Here is a 24,978-nt window from a genome sequence, read left to right as displayed (position 1 = left end):
GCTCGTGGCAGTCTGTATCCGATACATACACAAAGGCGTGTTGAAGGAAAGAGCTGTGGGGTTTGTGGAAACGCAGGACATGAAGGCAGGTGCTATATCAGGAAAGATTTTGGAAGTATTGGAACCTTTGCATCTGGATCCATCCTTGTGTGTTGGATTTGGGTTCGACGGAGCATCGGTAATGTCAGGCAGTAAAAAAACATTTCCTCACGCAGTATATGTACATTGTAATTCCCACCGTCTTAATCTCGTCCTGTGCACAGCATCAAAGGTGTCCCCCAGCATATCAACATTTTTCGATGTCATTAACAACTTGCACAGTTTTATGACGGGGTCACATAGACATGCTAGATTTATGGAAATCCAGCAACAGCTGCGGCCAGGGAAAACGACTTTAGAACTCGACAGGTCACCAACCGATGTCCGAGAATCAGACACAGTCGATAATTTTAAATCTAGACTTAAAACTTTTCTCTTCAACAAGGCATTCACATAATTGTTTTATTAATGGTACTCATCTCACAATAGATAGCTTGAACAACCTAATAAATAAATAAACTAAATATTCTTAAGAAAATTTTTAATCTCTCCTTACTCGTTTACATATGTGCAGCAAACCATGAGCCGGGCATAAACTTTTAAAAACAAAGGTCACGTATAAAATAGAAAAGGCTCCACATACAAGGAAAAGAAACGCTACTCTGTGCACATACAAACCACAATACAAGGCCAAAACTTCAAAACTACGCCAATAAATCCCCGAATCGGGCCATTAATTGCCAAGCGCAGAGGAGTGATTGAAAGTTATGTATGGAATTATGTTATCACTTGCTCGGCCCTTCTCCTGAGGTTTCTGAGTCGAGTAGGGGAGTACTGTGAAGCCCAGACAGGCATCAGGGAGATGGCTGGCGCAGTCACGTCCCCGTCTCCCCTTTACTCCCTTGCTCGTCCGGACTTCAATAAAGCACGATGGGTATAGATTTGTGGTGTTAAGCCCACTAGTCGGGGGCGGGACTTCAGTCCTTAAAAGGGTGTCACTGCACCCATTTCCAAAACATTCGCCGTCCCGTGCATTTTTCTCATTCTCCCTAAACCAAACTGTGCAGAGTCTTTCACTAGGATGACGTTGTATCCTCAATACGTATATGTACGTGTGTGTGTATGTATGTGTATATGTGTGTATGTGTGTAAGTGTATGTGTGTATGTGTATGTGTGTATGTATATGTGTATATATATATATATATATGTATATATATATATATATATATATATATATATATATATATATATATATATATATATATATATATATATATATGTATATGTGTGTATGTATATGTGTATATATGTGTGTATATGTATATGTGTATATATATGTGTATGTGTATGTATATATATGTGTATATATGTATATATAGATATGTGTGGATATATGTTTGTGTATATGTACAGGTGTATACATATGAATGGCCCCTACGCTAATTGGGTTTTGTTTTTCTTTCTTTATGTCTCGTCCTCCTCTCCGAGGACAATGAGACAAACAGACCCAGTTCCGGTAAATGTGAAAGTCGGCACACCTCTGACCCACCGGCAGACCTTCAACGTGATGCCCAGCTGATGCATGACCAACGACCACCGGCAGAACCCGCTTAACCTCCGCCTAATCTCCTTAATCGTTTCAATATAAATATATCTCCCAAGGGTTTTTCCCTCCTATGACTTTTTTTTACTTCCCCGGCTGAGCCTGGGGTTTTTTTTCTCCTAGGGGGTTTTTCAACCCGGGGAGGCAGCCCTCTTGGGCTTAACTTAGCACCCTCTTCTTTACGTTACATTAGCAATACGCACGCTTATAATGTTGATTCATAGCCGCATCAAATTTAGCTGCTTGTGCTATCGTGTATTATGTTGTGCTATCTGTCGTTTTTCTGTGCTTTCCACTGCTTCTATTAATGTAAAGCTGCTTTGAAACAATCACCAATTGTGAAAAGCGCTATATAAATAAAATTGAATTGAATTGAATTGAATTGAATTGAATGTGATGTCCGATGGAGCTCGTGGTCAAGTGCAGTAAGTAAAGTGCTTACACTTTTTGGTCCTATATTGGAGACTCTTGCTGAATTTTCAGAAAGCTCAGGTCAGACAAAATTTGAGGCTGACTCACTACTGCATCAAATGCAAACGAAAAAATTTATCTTTCTGCTTGTAACATTCAACAAGTTGTTTGAAACCAGTGATTATGCCACGAAGGGCTTGCAGTCTGCCACTGTATCAGTAACAGACTGCATTGATCTAATCGAAGGGCTTAAAAAGAGCTACACTACATTCAGAAATGAAGAAAATGAAGTTATGGCACTGACGGATGATTTGATGAAAAGGCACGAGATTATGAATTGGGACGTCACTGGGGCCCGAAAGAGGAAGCTGCCAGCTAAGTTGGGTGATACGCTGGTCGAGTCTACCGTGGGCAAAGCATCACCTGTCAAGGACAACTCAGACCTGAAACAATTGTGGAATGATATACTCGACAAACAACTCATGGAACTGAACACCCGGTTTAAGGCTGACACATACGGACTAATGAGAGCTGCCGCTGCTTGCTTGCCTCATTCAAACACCTTCGGTGATAGGGTTGATTAAAATGCCTTCGTATTAGTGTTTTGTATTTTTAAAGTACTGTAACATCATACAAATGCAATTAAATTCAGATTACATTTCTGGCTACATTTAATTACATCTAAACATATTGAATTGCTGAAATTATAGAATGTTGGTTTTCAACTACTTATTTTATAAATAAATAACTGATTGCTGAGTATTGTCCCCCTTGTTAAAGTAGCTGTTAGTAGGATCATGATATTTTGGGTTGCAATAACTGCCTGAAACACACAATATATTATTAGATAACCATCAAATGATTAATTAGTTAGAAACTAGTTGCTATGAATACAGGTGCCATAAGTGGTCGTCTAATGAATAACTTGTTTAATGACAGTGTTGGTAATGCAAAGTAGGCCCTCGTTACTGGTTGCATGTCATATTTTTGCATGACTCAGACTCAATGTAATGGTAAAGCAATAGATTAATGGAAGGTTTGCGAAGAAGTTCATGCTTCCTTGTAAAAGTGTTTTTTAGTATTTTCAAAATACAAAAAGTAGTTTATTTTGATACACTTAAAAGTAAGGTATTTTGTATTTTATTTTAAAAAACACTGTAATGCATCTTTGCCCAACTCTGGATGTATGTAACTGCAGGGTTTAAAGTTTTAATGGAGTTTGTGCAACAATGTATTTAAATGTTATTTTTATGTGATGCAAACTGGATTGTTCCAACAGAATTATATCATTTATAGATATGTAATTTATATATCAAATTACTTATTTCATCATATTGTTCAGGGTTCAAATAAATGCTATTGTGGTACAATAGGTTATACGGCAGGAGTGATTTGATATCAGTGTTAGTTGCTGATTATTAAATTAAGTTTTTAGATTTGACAAAAAACAGTCTGGATTCCAGTCCATGAATGTACGTCAACTCGGATTTAGGATATGTCCCACCTCAACCCGGAAATGATGTCTGAAACGGCGCTTTTTTAAATTTTCCTAAACACTTTAATGTTCTAATGTTATACATTAATTTATGTTACTTTATTCAAAAGTTATTTCCAAGTTTGATTTGTAAAATATCCTAAATCCGAGTTGTCTGGGAATGCAGCATAGCAAGCTCAACCCCGAGATTGGCGCCATAGCCTATCTCTAGTAAGCGTGCCGAAATTCAAAAGTTATCAAGAGACCGCGAAATTACGCGCATGCACTGACTGCAGCATTTACGATAGAGAAGGTAGAAGAGGTATCATCAAGATAGAACGGCTGAAGATGTTCGCCCTTGTCGAGTGGAATGAAGAGGCAGACAATGAAAGCTGGAGCATTGTTCCAACATCACACATAAAAAACTTCGATATAATAAGTACTTAGACGGACTGGATGAGAGATCTGTATATTTAATTGAATGGAGAGCTGGACTGAAGAAAAAACCTAGAGGCAGATGGCCTTTGTACGAGGCAAAGGTGCATAAAGTTGCAGGTAATTTCTCAAATTGTATTATAATTTACACGAAGAAAGTAAAAAAATTAAATAATTGCTGAATTGCATACGTTAATCCACATCCCCTAAATTAGGCTAACGTTAACGTTATATTACAAAGCTGTTGATCAGATTGAAGCACAACGTTACCTGTTATAACGTATTGTGTGCGTTGCATTTTAATTTTGTTAACGTATAATGAGCTATAAGGACACCCTGCAGTGGGTCATCGATACGATCTTTAACGTTAACGTTAAATGTTTGTCTTGTGGGAATAATATATTTTTTAATTAAGCTTTTAGATGCATAAATAAAATATTTCCCATATGGATCTAGAAGTTAAACAATACTCAAGTTAAGTAAAAACACGTCAAATTTGTCAAATGTAAACTTAACGATTCCCATCAGTATGTGTGGTAATTGTGAACACCTTCCCCTATCATGATAATTATTGTGGGTGCAAAAGCGCTTAAGTTACATGCGCATGTGTGCACTACATTAAAGTGCGTGAAAATATGATCAGCTTATGTTGTTGTTATTGTATCTTTTGTTTTTAAATGTTCCTTTTTGTTTTCCACACAGAGACAGTCCACCCTAGAAAAACTTATGAGTACAAAATGTCAGTCCAGTCCAAAACTTCTAAGCAAAAGGAAATGCAGGCCAAACCCTAAGTTTGAAGTGGAGACCAGTAATTATGGACCACCTAGCCCCAAAAAGGTTAGATTTTTTTTACTGAGATCGAAAACTAGCATCTCCATTGCAAATATAAACAAATTGGCTCCCAGCTATAAGATTGTTGCTGAAAGGAAAACTACACAATTTTTCAACATTTTACTATGTTCTTACCTCAACTTAGACAAAATAATACATACCTATCTTTTATCAATGCAAGCAGTTCATCTTTGTATAGCACATTGTGAATGTGTCAGCATTTAGCCTAGCCCCATTCATTCTTTAGGATCCAAAAAGGGATAAATTTAGAAGCCACCAAACTCTTCCATGTTTTCCTTATTTAAAGACTGTTATATGAGTAGTTACATGAGTTAGTATGGTGGCACAAAATAAAACGTGGTGATTTTTAAGCGGATAAAAAATAAGAACTATGTTGTATGGCGGAAGAGCACTTAGGCTGCGTTTACACTTCGCATTAACGTGCAACCTGTATCCGGATGTTGTCCACATACACATTGAAAAGACAAGTGTAAACGCGTCTGTGATCGGCATGTAATCTGATCTGTGTGTCCTGATGCAGAGGTAGTCGAGGACGCTTTGTGATCGGATCTCAGTGTAATGTAGTGTCTCAGTGTCCAGGCATCGTATCTGCATTTACAGGTCAACGTCACACAAAACCCCGCCCATTATCATTTCCTCTCACTGACAGTTGTCAAAAATAAACAACTTTAGGTCATGGAGCACATGTGAGAGACGCACAAATTCATAATTGTGGAGCAATGCTAGCTTAGCTTGAAAGTATCTTAACTCTTTCCACGCCATTGACGAGATATCTCGTCAATTAAGAGAAAACGCTTCCCCGCCAATGACGAGATTTTCCGTCTTTCCGCAATATTTTAAACCCGGAAGTATTGCCATATGGCAAGCTGCTGCATGTCCTTGTCTGTCTTAAAGATCGCTCTGAATGAGATCTCTATGAAAAGTCCGTCACAAACATGGAATTATCTCTGCTTTTTGCTCAAAATGTGGTGTTTTTGCAGAAACCTACCCATATTCAAAAGCTGATTACAAAATAACCACTCAAGGTAGGATGAAACGTTTTTTTTTTGTTTGAAAGCAGAGGGTCTGTTCTTTCATTTGGCATATTGTATGTTTATATATCTGAAGAAGAACATTTTCTGGAAGGCATTAAACTTTGATGAAAATCATGAAAAACGCTGGCGCTGGCTGGCAACTTTTTTTTTTTAAATGCTGGCGGTGAAAGAGTTAATAAATCGATACAAAGCATTTTAACACTGCTGACTGTATGTAACTTATTCAGGCATATGTTTCCACTATTTATGGAGTGATTTAATATTTAAGGCAGAATTGATTGTTATAATGTTTAGGTTTCCATGGCGACATATCAACTTGAATGTTGCGCTTCTTTTTGGTCAGTCGTCTGTTTCTAATATCATTTAACACATTTAATTTACTTGAAAACACGTACAAACCATAATAACATTAACCAAAAACATTTATTCAGTGTTGGTTTTATGCAAAGTAAGTTACTTATAAATGTGTTTGTATAAAATACACTAGGCTACTTCACTTCTTACGCACTATAGAGGGAGACATGAACAGGAAATTGTTAGCTCTTTTAGTTAAATCATATTCGTAAATCATAAATCAAAAACGTATAAGTTCAAGCTGAGCAAATCAAAAGCCCGTTATTAAGGCAGACTTAAAAGTTGGGATGGTCATCCTAAGGTTTCACACGGATTTTGTTGGTGATGAAAAGCATGCGGGTGAAAGTCAAGTTCAGGTAACGTCGGCTGAAACGTGCATTCCCAGTTCAGACGTTTCAGATAAACAAAGATAAAGCCTTTAAAGATAAAAAAAGAATAATAATTAAAATGTGAACATCGCGGTTTTTGGGTTTGCTATTTATTCTCAGCTGTTGGCTTCTCAGTAAAGTAGCCATCTGTTATTGACAGCTATCCATCCAGCACGTCTCCCTGAACGGGATCCGATCACACACTTTGATGTTGACAAATGTAAACACACCGTGTCCTGCTATACTGATGATCAGGTCTGGGTGAACGAATCACCAAGATCGCATGTTAATGCAAAGTGTAAATGCAGCCTTAGTTTGCAGCACTTCGACGTCTGGCACAGTAACATCATCAGTTCACAGGAGTGATGATGTTACTGCGCCAGAGGTCAAAGTGCTGCAAACTTAGTGCTCTTCCACCATACAATATAGTTCTCATTTTTATCTATTTAAAAAATCACCACGTTTTATTTTGTGCCACCATACGTGTAACTACTCATGTAAAAGTCTTTAAATACCCACCCTGGTATTATTTCTGTGCTTACTGTGTTGGCTTACTGTTTGTATGTTCTTCATGTTTGTCTTATCGTTTAACAAACATGGCTCAAACTGTTGTGATCTGATTCTCTATACAGTATGCTGTCTGGTTCACTCTGTAGTTCCCCAAATAAAGGTGATTATTAAACAGCTTGAAATTGCCAAAAAATAAATACTCTAACTGCCATTGGTAATTTGAAAAAAAGGCCGAAGAAGTGATGTGACTCATGTCTGTAGTGTAGAGACATCTTGGGTGATTTTTACATGCAGGCAGTTCCTGGTTGTGAGCTGATCACATCAAGAAACAGAGGCAGATAATTTCATGGAAAGCATAATATAATTTCATTTTTTTCATCATCATTTCATTTGATTGTAATGTTTTGTCTTTGTCTTTTGTCATGTTTTATAAAGAGGCAAAGGAATGGGGAAAATATGGACAGGGAGCTTGATTTAGTTCTGCTACTTCATTTACTCCACCTTCACCTACCTCATGTCCACCTCCCTCATCGTTGTCTGCTCCACCTTCGCATACCTCACCTTCTTCCATACCCCCACTTCCTAAAGCTCCACGTGCACCACTGTCAGCTCCACCTACACCTTCCTCTTCATTGTCTGCTCCACCATCACGTACCTCATCTAAAGCTCCACGTGCACAACTGTCAACTCCACCTTCACCTGCCTCATGGTTGTCTGGTCCACCTTCATTTACCTCACCTAAAGCTCCACGTGCAACACTGTCAGCTCCACCTTCACCTGCCTCATCGTCATCTACATCACTTACCTCACCTAAAGTTCCACGTCCAACACTGTCAGCTCCACCTTCACCTGTGTCATGATTATCTGCTCCACCTTCACGTGCCTTGCCTACATCTCATCGTGCACGACTGTCAGCTCCACCTTCACCTGCCTCATCGTTGTCTGCTCCACTTTCAAATACCTCAGCTAAAGCTCAACATGCACCAATGTCAGCTCCATCTTCACCTGTCTCATCGTCATCTACATCATCGTCACCTACATCATCGTCACCTACATCACTTACCTCACCTTCTCCTGACATGATAGCAGAATTAAAGGCAGAAAATGAAGCCCTCAAAATGGAGTTAGACAACTTGAAAACAAGTGTTATCAGTCGTAAGTTATTACAAAAAATCTAAATATTTAACTAATTTAAAGGTTCACTCTAATTCTTTTAACTGTTTTGTTCTATAGAAATGCCAAAACTTCTCAGCACAATGTGCAAGTTGGAAAAATGGCTTGAAGTGAAGGAGCAGAGCCCATTCCAACAACTGGCATCACCTTCTACCATACAGGAATCTGTGAGTATACAGTTTTTTATACATGGTCAATAATTTGTGTTTTAACCAAACTAAGTTATGAATTGGAGTTTTATGTTCAGGATAGTTTCTATATTGTTGGTGTTAGAGCCGTAGCGTCATGGCCCCTGAGCTTTGACATAAGCTGCCTCAGAGACACAACTTAAAACACACCTTTCCTCATCTACCTTAGTTTGTTACTTGGTCATTATTTGCCATATGTTAGTCAGACTTTATTGTGTTTCTGTATTATCTGTGGTGTCTTGTTCTTCGGTTCTTGAAAAATGTTAAATAATTAAAACCTTATTATAATTAATAGTACTAGTAGACTAGAAGTTGTGTATGTTGTGCAAAGCTAAATTCTATCAGGCACCATTAAAAACTTTTTGATAGAAAATTGTTTTATTTATTAATGTAACTTTAAATATTAATGTATGTTTGTCCTCCCCCAAAGCTTGAAATTTACCCAGACTCAGGAGTCTGTGTGCCGAAAAATGTGTTGTGGTCAGCTAACCATGCAAACACCCCAACGACCATGGCACGGATGCTTCTAATTGGAGTGTTTGATATAGATACACTTCTAAAAAGCAATCTCAGAGGTATGTCATCGGTCATAGTGTGTGCATGTGTCTGTATAATTATTGTTTTTGGTAATTATATAGATCGAACTTCATATCTGATCTCTTTGGGTAAGGGGTCAAAATAAAAAATAAACCTGCCCTTTTATAGTAATTTGTATATATACACCCTCATTTACATTCACATTTTAACAGAGGTGTAAAGAGTAGCTGAAAGCCATACTTGAGTAAAAGTATACTTGAGTATACCTTTCTTAAAAAATTACTCCACTACAAGTTACAAGTCACCAATTAAATACGACTTGAGTAAAAGTCTTAAAGTAACCCAAGTACTTAAGTATTAACATTTTTGCTCGTACTGAATGTTGTCTCAAAGATGCACTAGTCCTCAACACACAGAGACATTGTAGGTCAGTGAAAAACAAGAACGTTTATTTATGAGGTTTTACTTCCTAATATACAAAAGAAATCAAACACCTCAATATTTCGACATGGCAGAACAAACACAGATTAAACATAATCATAGTCTATTGACTAAAATTTAATTTAGTTTAAGTCATTTTAGTCATCTAAATTGATTTAGTTTTGGTCTAGCTTTAGTCAACTTTAGTCCCATTTAATGTTAGTCTAGTGTTATTGTGTACTTGAATGTGCCATGCTGACAAATAGCCTTACTGTTGTGATATTATATAGGGCTATCCTAAAAAAGTTATATTTAAAAAGATTGTTCATTTGAAAGATTCATTGAAAACACATGTAGTATGTAACACCGCTATCTCACATTAAGTGCACTTCATTTCTTCAGTCATGCATCCCTCTTTACAGTAAATACATTGGACTGTAAAAAAATGTGCTTTCATTTTGCAGCTGGTTGCCAGTAACTTACTGTAGAAGATAAAGTCTGAAAATGTTTCATGTTCATTTAACTTTGAACAAAATGTTGACAGTAAATAACATAAATGTAAAATCTACAGTAAGTTACTGGCAGCTAGTTGCCAGTTATACCCAGTAAAACTGTAATTTCTACAGACATTTTTTACAGGGTACAGCATACTTGATTACCGTAATTTCCGGACTATAAGTCACGCTTTATTTCATAGTTTGGTTGGTCCTGCGACTTATAGTCAGGTGCGACTTATGTCAAAATTAATTCATACTGACTAACATGAACCAAAGGAAAACATTACTGTCTACAGCCATGAGAGGGCGCTATATGTTGCTCCTGTAGCCTACCCCTGAAAAAAACTGTTAACTGAAACATTGACTTAAAGACAACGGAGAAAGACTTAACAAACCAAATGTCCCCCAAAAGCATAATAATTTTCTAAATAAATGCGACTTACAGTCCAGTGCAACTTATATATGGTTTTTTCCTCTTCATGATGCATTTTTTGACTGATGCGACTTATACTCCGGAGCAACTTGTAGTCCGGAAAATACGATAAATGTGAGGACAGTGGCATTGTACACTTCTTATCCAGCTTATAATGTACTTAAGTTATTCAGGCAATCAGTACAGGACATCGCTGGCTTATTTTGGCTTATATAGTAAGTTATATCAAGTTATGTACTGTAACAGCTCAGGTTAGCTAATAAACATCAGTATATAAAACATTTGTGCTTGCCTTTGAGTTGCGGGATGACCCTCCTGCAATAGCGCTTCACGTTTGTTTTCATTGCTGCATCACAAGTTTAACAAAGGGTCCCTTGACAGAATCAAAAGTGATATGCATCCATATGTCTGCTCTTTATCTCTTCTCTCAGACCAGACGCAAACTTTTCTCTACAGTTTATGTCATACGCAGCAAGCTGATGTACCGCCGAGTAGATTTTTACCTCTGCCTTTGCGCTATGGTGGCTCAATGCAAGCCGTTCAGCGTTTGACATCAAAGTATCGCGAGACCAGACTTCTCCATATGCATTTGATTCGCTCTTGCAGTACTTTCATATCAAACGATTGCCCTGCGTAGTGCCACATGAAGTCCATCAGTTGTGTGTGTGCATCTAACCTTGCGACCACAGATTCTATCCATCATCACCCTCTGACACTTTCGTCTTGTTTATATTTGTTGATGAATAAACAATGTAGCGAGTAACGGTAAGTGTCAGTTCAAATGTAGTGGAGTAAAGAGTACAAATACCCAATCAAAAATGTAGTTGAGTAGAGAGTAAAAGTTGCTTATATTTTTGTAGCGAGTAACGGTAAGTGTCAGTTCAAATTTAGTGGAGTAAAGAGTACAAATACCCAATCAAAAATGTAGTTGAGTAGAGAGTAAAAGTTGCTTATATTTTTGATACTTAGTACAAGTACAAAGTAACCCAAAAAGTACTTAAGTACAGTAACGAAGTACATTTACTCAAGTGCTTTACGCCTCTGCATCTTAACTAGAGCCCGACCGATTTATCGTTTTGCCGATTTTATCGGCCGATATGAGCATGTTGCAGATATATCTGTATCGGTGTATAAGCCGCAGATATGCGCCGATATGAACGTTTGTTACAGAACACATTAAATGCCTTTGAAAGGTGTAAGTACTTGTTTGTCCAGCAGAGTGCGCCCTACTTGTTGCTAATGGTGACCCAGGTCACTCACTGTAGTGACACCAGCCAATCCCCCACCCCCTACACTTCAGTCAGTCTCTCAGTTCAGGTGGCATGGAAGCAGTCACGCAGTCTTCTTCACAACATTGTTACACCTGGTATTAAGACGCGCTTTGGTCGATTGGATTATAAATGGACAAGAGAGACGCATTCCCGCTTACATTTGGTGTTTTTAATCCGTCTCTTTGTCGACTTGCGAGTTAAAACGCAAGCGGGAGAAATGACGCGAGACGGAGAAATGACACGTTTAAACTACGTGCAGCCGTGCACTTATATAACAATATATAAGATTACTGCTGCTTGTGTTGTTAGTTAACATGCTCATTTCAGAGCAATTGATTCAATAAGCTCGCGCAACTCTACACCCTTGCTAAATAAAAGAGGCGGAGAGAAGACGCTTTAGTTTTATAAAAGTCTAAAGTTTGCACGGAACCTATGGAGCGAGATATGCGTCTTTATTACATGCGATAAATTAAATGATCTGAGAGAAATAAAACTATTTGAAAGAAAAAGTTATCACACTGATAGCAAAGAAGCATTTCATGAGAAAAAAAAGAATATTTGAGAGAAAAAGTTTTCATACCAATTGCAAAAAATAATAATATTTGAGACTAAAAAAAAGTTTTGAGAGAGAGTGTTTTCTCATGGTGGAACATAGTAGGTATAAGTTTGAAATTTTTTAAATTATTTTTGAGAAAAAAAAATCTCTCAAGTATATGTTTTTTGCTATTAGTGTGAAAACATTTTCTCTAAAAAAAAAGTGTTTCTATCAAAACGCTTTTCTTTGCTCTCGATGCGGTTTCTTGCTCTCGTGTCGGGATTTTGCTTTCTCTGTGAGGGTTGTGCCATGGGCGTGGCCACGCTCCCACCGGCCAGTCGGGAAAGCATCGTCTCTCCAGTCTTGGGAATCGAACTGAATCATTGCACCGTTGTTCGGTTCACCTGGATGGATGCTGTCTCTGCTTTTAGAGGCTGTTTACACTTGGCATTAACATGTGTTTTCGTCGATCGGATCACAAGTGGACGACGTTAATGCCAGGTGTAAACGGTGTTCAAAACGTTTTAAGCTCGTCCACTTTCGACCACTTTCAACCACATCCAGAGGTGGTCGAAACCACTTTCGATCGGATCGCTTTGGAGTTGCGGAACGCACATGTGGTCGAATGCGTTCGAACAGCCACACGCGACCGCCTTCTCCGCCCATTTATCTAATCTGAGGTATTAAACACAAGTTTTACGTCTTTTTTGACTTCTGGCATGAACGTTCGGTGAACAGCGCTATTTTTAGCCTTTCATTGATAAAACTAAAGCGTCTGATCTCCATAGTTTCGTTTTGAAAGCGTGTGAAAGTTGCGCGATCCTATTTCATCAATTGCGCTGAAAATTCAAAGAAAGCTCTTACATACTCGTGTACAAAACACTGTGCAGCATGTTTACTTGCTAAATAAGCAGTGGACACTGACATTATATTAGATCGCGTCCATATAAACTCATAATTACTCCCGCTCGGGTTTGAATGACAGCAGAGAGACTCGCCCACCGTCTCACAGACCACCCCCTCATAGTATTCAGCACAGAAGCGGTCGAAAGTGGAGAAAAGAGACGGATTTAAATACCAGGTGTAAACGTAATGTGTCTCTCTCGTCCACTTGTGATCCGATCGATGAAAACACATCTTAATACCAAGTGTAAACAGCCCCTTAGTTGAGCACGGACTCTAATGTTTGAGTAAGATGATGACACACAACTCGATGGATAGCTGGCTGAGCAAGTTCACAGCACTGAAGATTAAACATTAAAAAATGAAATGGTACTCTTATTCATGAATGAATGTGTATTATATTATTAGCTTGCTAATCGCTAATTAGCCATCATGCTAGGTAAACTTGCAAATGCCAAATGGATGTTTTGAGTCACTCCTTATTTAGTGAGTAGTGATCTAGTTTCTACCTTTGCACTTGCTAGCCTCAAAGCACCTGAAGAGTAACTGCTTGTTCATCATATATAACCTCCTGTATAACTTTCAACCAACGTTAGTGTGCATGGAAGGTGGCAATTCCACCCGTCCCGTGAAACACGAAATCGTCCCGTATTTACAGGCAAAATGACGCGTATCAAATCAATACGGGACGCGATTTGTTTTACATACACTCTTAAAACGAATGTGTTCAATTGAGACATCGGACAACACATCTAGTGTTTTATTTACATGAACTCAAAATCAATACGAAATAACACATAATGTGTTGAATAGTTTAACATAAAACAATGTGTTACAATTAACACACCCAGTGTTGTTACAAACATAACACATTGATATTGATATTTGATGATCCGATAGGTGAACACAGCTGTCAAACACCTTGTGCCACTACATGTCAATCACCTTGTACCACTACATATGGATCTGTTAATTTAATAAGTTAATAAAAATATGGTTCAAATCTCACAAGTTCCTCCAAAGCTTATTTTTTGTGGTGTTGGTTGAGGAGATTCCCCCTTTTATATGTAAAGCGCTTTGAGTGTTGCAGAAAAGCGCTAAATAAGTGTAACAAATTATTATTATTAGTATTATTACTTTGTTGCCCTATTTATTATTGTCATAGCTGTGTATTGATATTGAGAGACTGAGTGCATCTGTTCACACTGATTTCAATAGCCGCTATCTTATTATAATGGTATCAATGTTAATATTTTTATGAAAACAAAAAACACATTTAAGTTATGATATACCACCACTGGCACGTACATCGGGACTGTGGTCACCGGCGTAGCGGCAGCTAGGCGTCCCTTATTTTTCTGTACTTCCTCCTTGCACACTAACGTTGGTTAAAAGTTATACAGGAGGTTGTATATGATGAACAAGCAGCCACTCCTCAGGCGCCCCGAGGCCAGCAAGTGCAAAGGCAGAAACCTGATCAATACTCACCAAACAAGGAGTGACTCAAAACATCCATCTGGCATTTGCAAGTTTACCTAGCATGATGCCTAATTAGCGATTAGCAAGCTAATAATATAATACACATTCATTCATGAGTAAGAGTGCCATTTCATTTTTTGGTGTTTGGTCTTCGGTGCTGTGAACTTGCTCAGCCGGCTGTCCATCGAGTTGTGTGTCATCATCTTACTCAAACATCAGAGTGTCCGCGCCCAACCAAAAGCAGAGACGGCATCCATCCAGGTGAACCGAACAACGGTGCAACGATTCAGCCCGATTCCCAAGACAAGACGATGCCCTCCCGACCGGCCAACAGGAACGCGGCCCCGCCCACGACACAACCCCCACAGAGAAAGCAAAATCCCGACACGAGAGCAAGAAACCGCATCGAGAGCACAGAAAAGCGTTTTGATAGAAACACTTTTTTTTTTTAGAGAAAATGTTTTCACACTAATAGCAAAAAACACATACCCGAGAGATTTTTTTTTCTCAAAAATAATTTCAAAAATTTCAAATTTATACTTTCCATGTTCTACCATGAGAAAATACTTTCTCTCAAAACTTTTTTTTAGTCTCAAATATTATTATTTTTTGCTATTGGTATGAAAACTTTTTCTCTCAAATATTCTTTTTTTCTCATGAAATGCTTCTTTGCTATCAGTGTGATAACTTTTTCTTTCAAATAGTTTTATTTCTCTCAGATCATTTAATTTATCGCATGTAATAAAGACGCATATCTCGCTCCATAGGAACCCTGGGTTTGTGTTATAAAACGTTGTGCACAACATTAAACATAGCGTACATTAGTATGTGCTCCGTCAAGCATTGTCTTCGTAACGGTGAGTGGCTAACTAATTTGTGAAGTACACAACTTACTGTAAAGCTAATAATAATCAATGACTTCATAAGTTTCTCTTTATGACGTTATTCTCGTCAAAACTGCAAATGATGCAAGTTTTATGTATTTTGTTCTCTTTGTGTTTTAAAGTTATTAATAATAAGTCAAGTTTACTGTTTGGTGCACTGATATCCGACTAATTTGGATAATAAAGTTTATTGTTAACTTCTTGCCTATAGTACATATCTTTGTCACATCAATATAAGTGTTGGATCACCACATTTGTGAGTGATCATTGGATTGCATTGTATTTATTCATATACAGTATATTCTGTTAATGTATATAGTGTATTCTATGTACAGTACTGTAGTATAATATACTGTAGTATATGTGTACTGAACTATAATATACACATAAAGAATATCGGCCGATATATCGTTATCTGTCTTTTTTTACTCCCTAATATCTGTATCGGCATCGGCCCGAAAAAACGCATATCGGTCGGGCTCTAATCTTAACATGCTTTATAAATAAATTGAGATGCACTGGTTACACTCCACAGGTTGTCCAAAAACAAAACCTTGCAGGAGCAGGCAGGGATGGGTCGAAATTAATTTTTGTACCAGTATTTAAATTGCAATTGTTCTTATTAATAATAGAATTTTTGTATTTTTATTCATGATTGATTCATTACTTTATTATAGACATTATTGCTCTGTAGTTAAATTAGCAAGTAAACCTTTTAAAGTTAATGAATCACATCTTTTCTTAACACACATTTCCTAACATTTGTATTGTATGCTTTCACTTTACCTATAAAATTATAAAGGGGGCTATAATTCATTATAAGCATGGGCTTCATAGAATGTGTACTGAAATTTATTGCGTAATTAAATGGTATCAGAGTTTTGATTTCGTTCTAATCTCTATTATGTTGCTATTTTTTAGGTGGCACTTCCAAAAAAGGCAGTGCTGGGGAAACAAAGGAGGCACTGGACAGAATCAAAATTTATGCAACAATGAGTATGTATATTAATTTGTTAATTTGACTAATTTATTTGTCATAGTTAAATGTTAAATCCAATTATTTATATTTTTTACAGATGCAGTAATCCAGAAATTTCCTGGAACCACCAGAGGCCAATTCGGGGTGGCTATTAATCAAAAGGTAACTGAGCTGCGGGCATCCAAAAAGACTCTAGAAACATAAAAAATTAAAAAGATTTTAGCATTACCCGCTAGCAAAAGGATCACCTTGTGATGGGTTTAATTTAGTTGTTTTAACTGTTTTAATAAAAAATATAGCTTAAAGTAGGCTTGTTTCTTGTTTTGTTGTTTTAACAGTTTTAAACATTTTATTTTTATAGCTAAACGTTTGTTTGTTTCAATTGTTTCTTATTAACTTTTGCGAATTGCAGTTTTTTTAGGCTTAGGCTTGTTTTATTTTTTGCTGTTCTAACTGTTTTATTAACTTTTGCGAATTGCGTTTTTTTTAAGGCTTAGGCTTGTTTTATGTTTTGTTGTTCTAACTGTTTTATTTTTATCTTTTGCAAATTGCCTGTTAAGGCTTGTTTCATGTTGTGTTTTTTATTTAAATAAAAATGGTTTTAATAAAGTCTTAATGTTTTAACTGTACTTCCTTTATGTTCATTGCACAGTTTAACTTTTAAGGCTTAAAGCATACTATGTGCATTGGACTTCAAGTTATATAGGTAAATGCATATAACCTATAAAAAATTTATGTTTTGTAGTTCATATACCTAATATAAGAACATATTTTGAAAACATGCATTTCTCATATATGCATAACATATATGTTGGCACCATGTTTTTTATAAATGCCATTTATATATTTAATATATATAAATTAAAAATATATTTAGCATATATTTCATTTTAATATGTAAAATACATACTACGGCTATGTAAAAACATATATGCAATACATATATGTCTCATGTATATCGACAATATGCTATGCCTATATATGGGTGATTCTCATGAAAACTTGTTTTTAAAAATGTCAAGCATGAAAATGTAAAAATTGCTTAAATTTACTTTTTTTCCCACCAGACATTGAAAAACAAAGTCTGGAGTAAATGGGAACATTAATTTAAAAACTTTTACTTATCATGTAACACTTTTTGTAACATAATTAAAAAAATTAGTCCTAAAAAATCTCATTACCGCAACAGTCAGAAAACATCAACACTGACATATTTTCAAAATGACATGACAAACCTGAAAGAACATAATTTGGAGATTCTGCACATGCATTTAAAATCTAAGTATTATGCTTCTATTAATCAAATTAACATTTAATAAGCATCTGTGGCGGTAATGATAATCAAAATGTCGTGTAAGCATTCTGACAAGACAATATGTCAAATTAACTGTATAAAAAAATGATCTTACCTGGTAGCCATCTTGAAGTAACTGGTCCATGTGCTTGGTCACTCAAAATCAAACTTTATTAAAATTCTGTATGTGTGCTTAAACTGTTCTCAAAAAGTGTTGCGGAGGATGAGAACATCATGTATGGACACATCATTTTCCTAATTTTTCTTCATTATTATTATACATGAATATTCAGTAAATATTTTTTCTGTCATCTAAAGTAGTCTAGCAAAACAGCCATTTATTTTTTTTCTTAATATTTTTATATATAATATTACATACATCGACATATATATTTATATGGACAAAATTTATATGTCAATATATGAAATTGTTCCATTTTCTAATAGGTTTCATATATGTGCAGGCATATATGTACATACATGTTTTTACTTTCTATGTGGATATATTTAATATATGTAAATTTCATATGTGTTCATTTCATTCATTTCCGTATGGGCAGGCAGGTAAAACAAGTCGATGTCCTTTCCCCAGTCTTTCGGCTTGCAAAACTCATTCCAAGAAATGACGATAGGATGTAAGTCGATATTGTCTAAAAACATTAACTCTTTCCCCGCCATTGACGAGATATCTCGTCAATCAAGAGAAAACGCTTCCCCGCCAATGACGAGATTTTCCGTCTTTCCGCAATACCGCTATTATCCACCAGGATAAGTCCCTTCCGCAACTTTTTAAACCCGGAAGTATTGCCCTCTGGCAAGCTGCTGCATGTCCGTGTCTGTTTTAAAGATCGCTCTGAATGGGATCTCTATGAGAAGTCTGTCACAAAAATGGAATTATCTCTGCTTTTTGCTCAAAATGTGGTGTTTTTGCAGAAACCTACTCATATTCAAAAGCTGATTACAAAAGAACTACTCAAGGTAGGATGAAACAGGTTTTTTTTGTTTGAAAGCAGAGGGTCTGTTCTTTCATTTGGTATATTGTATGTTTATATATTTGAAGAAGAACATTTTTTGGAAGGCATTAAACTTTGGTGAAAATCATGAAAAACGCTGGCGCTGGCTGGCAACTTTTTAAAAAAATGCTGGCTAAAGAGTTAAGCACGACGTTAGCAATGCAAGCTATTTTCACATACAATAGGCTAACATAGGTGTAAATATAACAACCATAGCTCAGCTGACGGACGTGAAAAACAAAATACTCACTTTATACCCATATGCCTCCGTTTCTCCTTGCAGGCTTCAAGAAGAAAATGTCATCGCTGAAATTCGCGACAGCAATATGATTCTCTTTCGGTGTCCATAGGCGCACAGGGAGAGCACCTACACCACCAGACTGGCCCCACCTCGGCTACAGCGGGGTCTTGTTCCTTGTTGTATTGCGGCTCGTACAGGTAACCACGACCATCAGATTTGAGCAACATGTCATCCTGAGCAACAAAATCCCCTTCTGCCATCCGTTTTCAAAACTACACTCTGCCGTCGTGGTTTGTTTACTCTGCCTTCTCCACAAAGCAAGATCCAGGCTAGCTTAGCGAAGATTAAAGATGGCTGACTCTCGTTTTGATTTAAGCTTTTCCGAATGGACTCGCAGTCCAACCCCTATGGGCGGGGAGAAAACATGCGGAAGTAGCTCCTAATACTGGCTGTAGTCTTTGCCTCTGGCCAAAATCTCCTCAGATGACGCAAAAATCGTCATTTCGCGTCATCGGAGGACTTTTTTGCACAACCAGAATACAGATATCTCTCCTCTCACGGGGGCATGAGGTAGGGAAACACGGTCATTCAGAAATACTGCCAGGTTTCTACTGATACAAACCTGAATGCTAAATTGGTAAATTATTCCTTTAACTTCTTTACTCGAGTAAAAGAACCAATGTACAGGCATGGAAATTTACTTAAAGTATAAAAGTAAAAGTAGCCATGCAAATGATAACCATTTTTATGCAAAGCTAACATTACCTGGACCACACAAATGCTAGAGTGCAAGCTGAGAAACCTAAGTGGATATGGAAAAAAGGTTCTTTATAAGCCATTGCCTAAACTTTAAATGGATGTCTGCAAAATAGGCCTAAAACCAGTGATTTGAATAACGGCGTTATAGATAATAGATAGTTATAGACTGACGTAGATAGTCAAACATGTAAATATTAATATATTTTTTGATATGGATTCTTACATTCTAACGAAAATTTTAAATTTTTCTTGATTTCCAGCATACACAGAATCATGGCCAAGCTAGCGCTTAACAGCCCTGAATTAAAGTCTATCGAACAGGGGGTCAAGAACTGTTTTAAATGGAGCTGGTTGCTGGAGACTGTCCAAGTTGAGGGAAACACTTTATTACTCAATTGCTTTAGCAAAATTAGAGAACCAGGCAAAGCTATTTGCAACATTTGCAACCACTTTATTAACTATGGCACAAGTGGGAAAATTGCACTCCGGAAACATATGATGCATCCAAAACATGTGAAACTGTGGAAGATCCAGCTGCAGAACATGCACATTGAGATCGCACAAGCTGATAACATCATTGTTGCGGCTCCAGACAACAACTCTGCACAACCCAGATCAATTCCTCCTTTATGCAACTGTGTTGCTCAGGATCAAGTAAGTGTTTTCTGATTTTGTAGTAACTCTTTTTCATTCAACTCTTCTTTTTTACAATGTTTGAAACAGGTGTTTATTAACTTAGACATAACTAGAGGTGGGCTGAATTTAAACAAATCTACCAATTTGCTATCAAAAGCAGCAAATAAGATTGCTTCCAATGGGGAGAATGCTTAAAAACAAATACTCCTACTACTCCTTTGAAATAATGGTTTTGACTACATTATAATCAGTGAAGATGATAATATAAACCTGTTAATTTAATTATAAAAAATATTTTATTTAGGATGTATGGTGTTTAATCAAATTCTGTTTTTCAGGCACTCATTCTTGGATTTATTGCTGAAAATTCTCTTCCACTGTCAGTCACGTCTGGGATTATTAAATTGGCTCAAGAATTAGCAAAAGATCCAAAAGCACTTGCTAAACTGTCAATGGACAGGACGTCTGCCTCATATAAGCTCACCCATGGTGTGAAAAAGACTATCCTGGATGAAGTACTTGAGGAAATCAGAAGTGTCCCCTTCTCCCTCAACGTTGATGAGGCCACAAGCAAGACAAACAAGAGTATTAGGTGTGCTTGTTAGCTACTGGTCCGAGAAACACGAGAGGATGGTTGTCCAACACCTTGCAGCTTTGGAGCTCTTATCTGTAATGGCAGAATCTCTCATCAGTGCACTGGATGGGCTTTTTGAAAGGATGAATTTTCCATGGGATAATCTGGGGTCAATTCTCATGGACTCCTGTGCTGTTATGAGGGGCTTTTAAAAATGGCTTGGAGAAGAAGATCAGAGACCGCCGTGCCCCTCATCTCCTCAACATCGATGGTGACTCATGTCACCACCTTCATAATGCCTGCAAGAAATTGTGCTGTCCTTTTGAGCGTTGGGTTGAGTCTTTGCTGTCAGATCTGCACACAGACCACAAATGGTCAGCTGACATGAAAGATGGAATCAGAGAAATTTGCAGCATATTTGGAATCCGTTTCTCGCGGCCAGAGTGCTATGTTCCACATCGGTGGCTCTCAGTCTTGGATGTCAGTCTGGAAACATTGCGAATATGGGATGCACTGGTCATGTTTTACTATGCCTTCCTGAGCAGTGTTGGGTAAGTTACTCAAAAAAAGTAATTAATTACTAGTTACTAATTACATCTTCAATCGTGTAATTAGATTACTTCACAAATTACTCTCTTCAAAAAGTATTTAATTACTTATTACTAATTACTTTCTAAATCCTATTTAGTACATGATACAAGGATAGGCTTGAAATGGCTCGAAGAAATAATATATAAAAGTACATAAATTATTCTGGTCCCACTTTAGGGTCCAATTCTCTCTATTAACTAACTATTAACTACTTTTGCCATAATATACTCCAACTACTGCTTATTAATACTAAAGAAGTTATTAATTTTAAGTATTGGTAGAAATGGGGAGGGTTAAGGACGTAGAATAAGATTTTGCAGAATCAGGCATTAATATGTGCTAAGTATTAATAAACAGCCAGCATCTCATTAATATTAATGCTAATAATCAACCAGTTAATAGTGAGAATTGTAAACTTAAACCATGTTAAATCCACTATAATATAATTGTTTTAAAATCCATACACAGTATTTAGTTACATCAGAAGTAACTGTGATTAGATTACAAGAAAAATAAGAGTAATCCCTTACTTTACTTTTCAAAGGAAAAGTAATTTAATTACAGTAACTAATTACTTAGTAACTAGTTACACCCAACACTGTTCCTGAGCAATGAAGATAAGTGTACATACAAGGACATTGTCAGTGCCATTCTACAGAAGCGTGAAGTACAGGAAACAGGCCGGGCCAGGATCAAGGAGTTGTGGAAGGAGTTGGGGAACAGGTCCAAGAACTTCACAAACAAGGGGAAGATGAGGAAGGTCAGGATTTGCAAGAAGGTGAGAAAAAGCACCCTAGACATCAGCTGAAGCTATATTGGTGGGGGAAGTGGGCAAAATGTAAAAATTCAAACATTACATTTACTTATTGGTTATTATCATTATTATTAATAAGAGTATTATTATTATTATAGACAATTGTAGCGATGGAGAGGTGGATATGACACTTACCGTTGACTCCCACTGCAACACGTCCAAGAATGTGTCCCTGAGCAAGACACTTAACCCCTAGTTGCTCCAGAGGCGCGCAACCTCTGAGTTATAAGTACATTTGATTAAAGTGTCAGATTAATGTTTACATTACATTTAGCTGACTCTTTAATCAAAGTGATTTACAATTGCAATAAATGTCAGAGGTTGCATGCCTCTGTAGCAACTAGGGATTAAGTGTCTTGCTCAGGAACACAATGGTGTCTCACAGTGGATTCGAACCTCAAATCTCTCACACCAAAGGCATGTGTCTTATTTATTGTGTCATTGCCACATTTAAAAGTAAATATTTATTTATTTATTCAAGGTGATTGTTAGATGTACATTGCTGTGATTGGTGCAGAGAGAAAATATGTTACTATGTTTTGGCAGGAGCTATTTGAGGACAAGAAAACCCTCCTTGAGCTCCACTTCTATTCAGCAGTCCTTCCCATGCTGAAACAGTATGTTCTGTTTTTTCAGTCCAAGGACCCAAAGGTTCATAAACTCCATGATGAGCAAGAGAAACTTGTCAGGCTAGAAGAATTGATTAACAGCAAAGGAAGATGAAGTTGCTTGACCTGACATCGACAGAGGCCCATCTTGCAGCACCTTTTGTTGGCTCTGAGGCCTCATCCCTCCTTGACCAACTAGGTAGGGAACACCCTGTGGTAAAGGCTTTCAAAACTAAGGTATGATATGACTTTATTTAGGTGAAACATGTCATCGTAAGATGAGAATAGCCTGTGAAAGCGAATTAAACACTTATTTCCAACATGGTCCTCTATATTAGACATGACATAATGACATCACACCATAACAATACACTTTTCAATTTAATTCATTTAAAAGAAAAACACTTCCTAAGCAACTTATTTGGAGCAGGCTCCACATATACAGTATGTCTTTACTTGTTTCTTAAACTGTATTATTTATATATATTTATAAAAGGTAATCCAAGCCTACACCAGCTGTGCAGGTGACCTTCAAACAATGCTACCTCTTGACAGTCCAACACTAAGGAATCTGTCATACTTAGACCCAGATGCACGGGGAAGCCATCACATTCTTCCTCATCTCCAGAAGTTGACGAACATGTTTCCAGCTGTGAAGCTTAATAAACTGGAGAGAGCTGGGTTTCAACATGAAACACACAGGTTTTACACAGATTCTTAATAAGTCAAATGGTTGATTATTTTGCTAGTAATTGTATAATGTAGCCTCTTGTTTGTAAGGAATTATTTTATTGTCAAATAATGAGCTTAAACTGTTGTTTCCCATCCTAGATATGCAAGTGACATGACACTACCTCAGATGACAGAGGAGGCAAGAGTTGATTTATGGTGGAATATTGTGAGAAAGACTCAGAGGTACCCAGCGCTCTGCAAGCTTGCACTGTCTGCACTATGCCCATTTCATGGTCCACAGGTGGAATCAGCTTTCAGTGTAATGTCCAACATCCTGCAAGCCAAAGCTGCCAACCTAAATGTTGAGACATATGAGTCCTACCAAGTGGTCAAATACAACCTGAAGGCCATGCAGGTATCGGCCATTCAGCAGTACTCCCGGAAGACAAAGGAGAGTCCTGTTCATGTACAGCTGTGCAGAAATGTAAAACTGTCAAGCCAAAGGTACAGAGCTCTGCTCAGAGATAAAGAAGAAATTAACAAAAGGCCTTATCACTCTGAGAAGCCAACTGCCGGCAAGAAAATGGCAAAAGATGCCATCGTGGCAGCAGCTGTGAGTGCCAGGCGCAAATTCCAAAAGAAATGTTTAGAGGCTCTAAAAAAGCTTGCTACAAAGGCTAAACAGTCACACAAAAATCGAGCACTGCAAAAAATGACTATCTAACTTAGTATCTTTGTCTTGTTTTCAGTAGAAATATCTAAAAATTCTTAAATTAAGATGTATTTTCTTGATGAGCAAAATGAGTAAAATAAGTCTAGACAAAAGTTTTTAGACAATAAATCTGCCAGTGGAATTAGAAACATTTTCTTGAATTAAGTGTTTATGAAAAAAGTAAACATATTTTTAAGAAAATTTTCATATCCCATTGGCGGATTTTTATTTGCTTGTTTTATTTATTTATTTATTTGGGTTTTTTTAATAGGGACAGATACAAATAACATAGATTATTACATCAAGAACAATCCGATGCCTGTATCACAGTGTTTATAGCCATGGCTTATTCGCAACACCTGTCCCTAGAAGGGCTTTTCAACAGTTAAGATAATAAGAGAATAAAACATAAGAATAAAAAACAGCAAATACAATAGAATGTCCAAAAACCAGTTAAAACCAGTAAAAATAAATGTAATAATTTAACACATTCACTCTAACTCACACAGATGCACACCTCACACACTATACATCTCATAAGACATGATCACACTGCTGCTGCTGTATGCTGTATTCACTTTACGGAGCCCGTCTCATGACATGGTAAAACTTATTTTTTAAATCGTGGCCACGAATTAGCAATTCGTTCCCACGAATTATTAAATCGTGGCCACGTTTTAGTAA

At 37.0% G+C, this 24,978-nt stretch overlaps 1 protein-coding gene and 1 long non-coding RNA gene across 2 annotated transcripts; one reads left to right on the top strand and one right to left on the bottom strand.

The window, feature by feature from the left end:
- Positions 1-6,707: 6,707 nt before the first annotated feature.
- Positions 6,708-16,889, top strand: LOC129426348 (uncharacterized). Its single transcript, XM_073864087.1, has 5 exons — positions 6,708-8,236; positions 8,315-8,421; positions 8,873-9,017; positions 16,323-16,397; positions 16,478-16,889. The coding sequence occupies exons 1-5, from the start codon at positions 8,068-8,070 to the stop codon at positions 16,582-16,584; spliced, it is 603 nt and encodes a 200-aa protein (XP_073720188.1). The 5' UTR covers positions 6,708-8,067; the 3' UTR covers positions 16,585-16,889.
- On the bottom strand, positions 11,383-16,112 carry LOC141362132 (uncharacterized). The gene is made up of 2 exons (XR_012368115.1): positions 15,289-16,112; positions 11,383-12,030 (listed from the first exon to the last, which is right to left on the bottom strand). It is a non-coding gene; the product is annotated as an uncharacterized lncRNA (long non-coding RNA).
- Positions 16,890-24,978: the final 8,089 nt, after the last annotated feature.

This window comes from Misgurnus anguillicaudatus, chromosome 25 (assembly GCF_027580225.2).
Source record: "Misgurnus anguillicaudatus chromosome 25, ASM2758022v2, whole genome shotgun sequence".
In the NCBI taxonomy this organism is placed as follows: Eukaryota; Metazoa; Chordata; class Actinopteri; order Cypriniformes; family Cobitidae; genus Misgurnus; species Misgurnus anguillicaudatus.
This window is presented reverse-complemented; position numbering and strand designations above follow the sequence as displayed.

Coding starts and splice junctions, on each gene's coding strand:
- LOC129426348 (XM_073864087.1), top strand. CDS start 8,068: ATGTCAGCTCCATCTTCACCTGTCTCATCGTCATCTACATCATCGTCA. Junction 8,237..8,314: donor GAAAACAAGTGTTATCAGTC/GTAAGTTATTAC, acceptor TTTGTTCTATAG/AAATGCCAAAACTTCTCAGC. Junction 8,422..8,872: donor CTTCTACCATACAGGAATCT/GTGAGTATACAG, acceptor CCTCCCCCAAAG/CTTGAAATTTACCCAGACTC.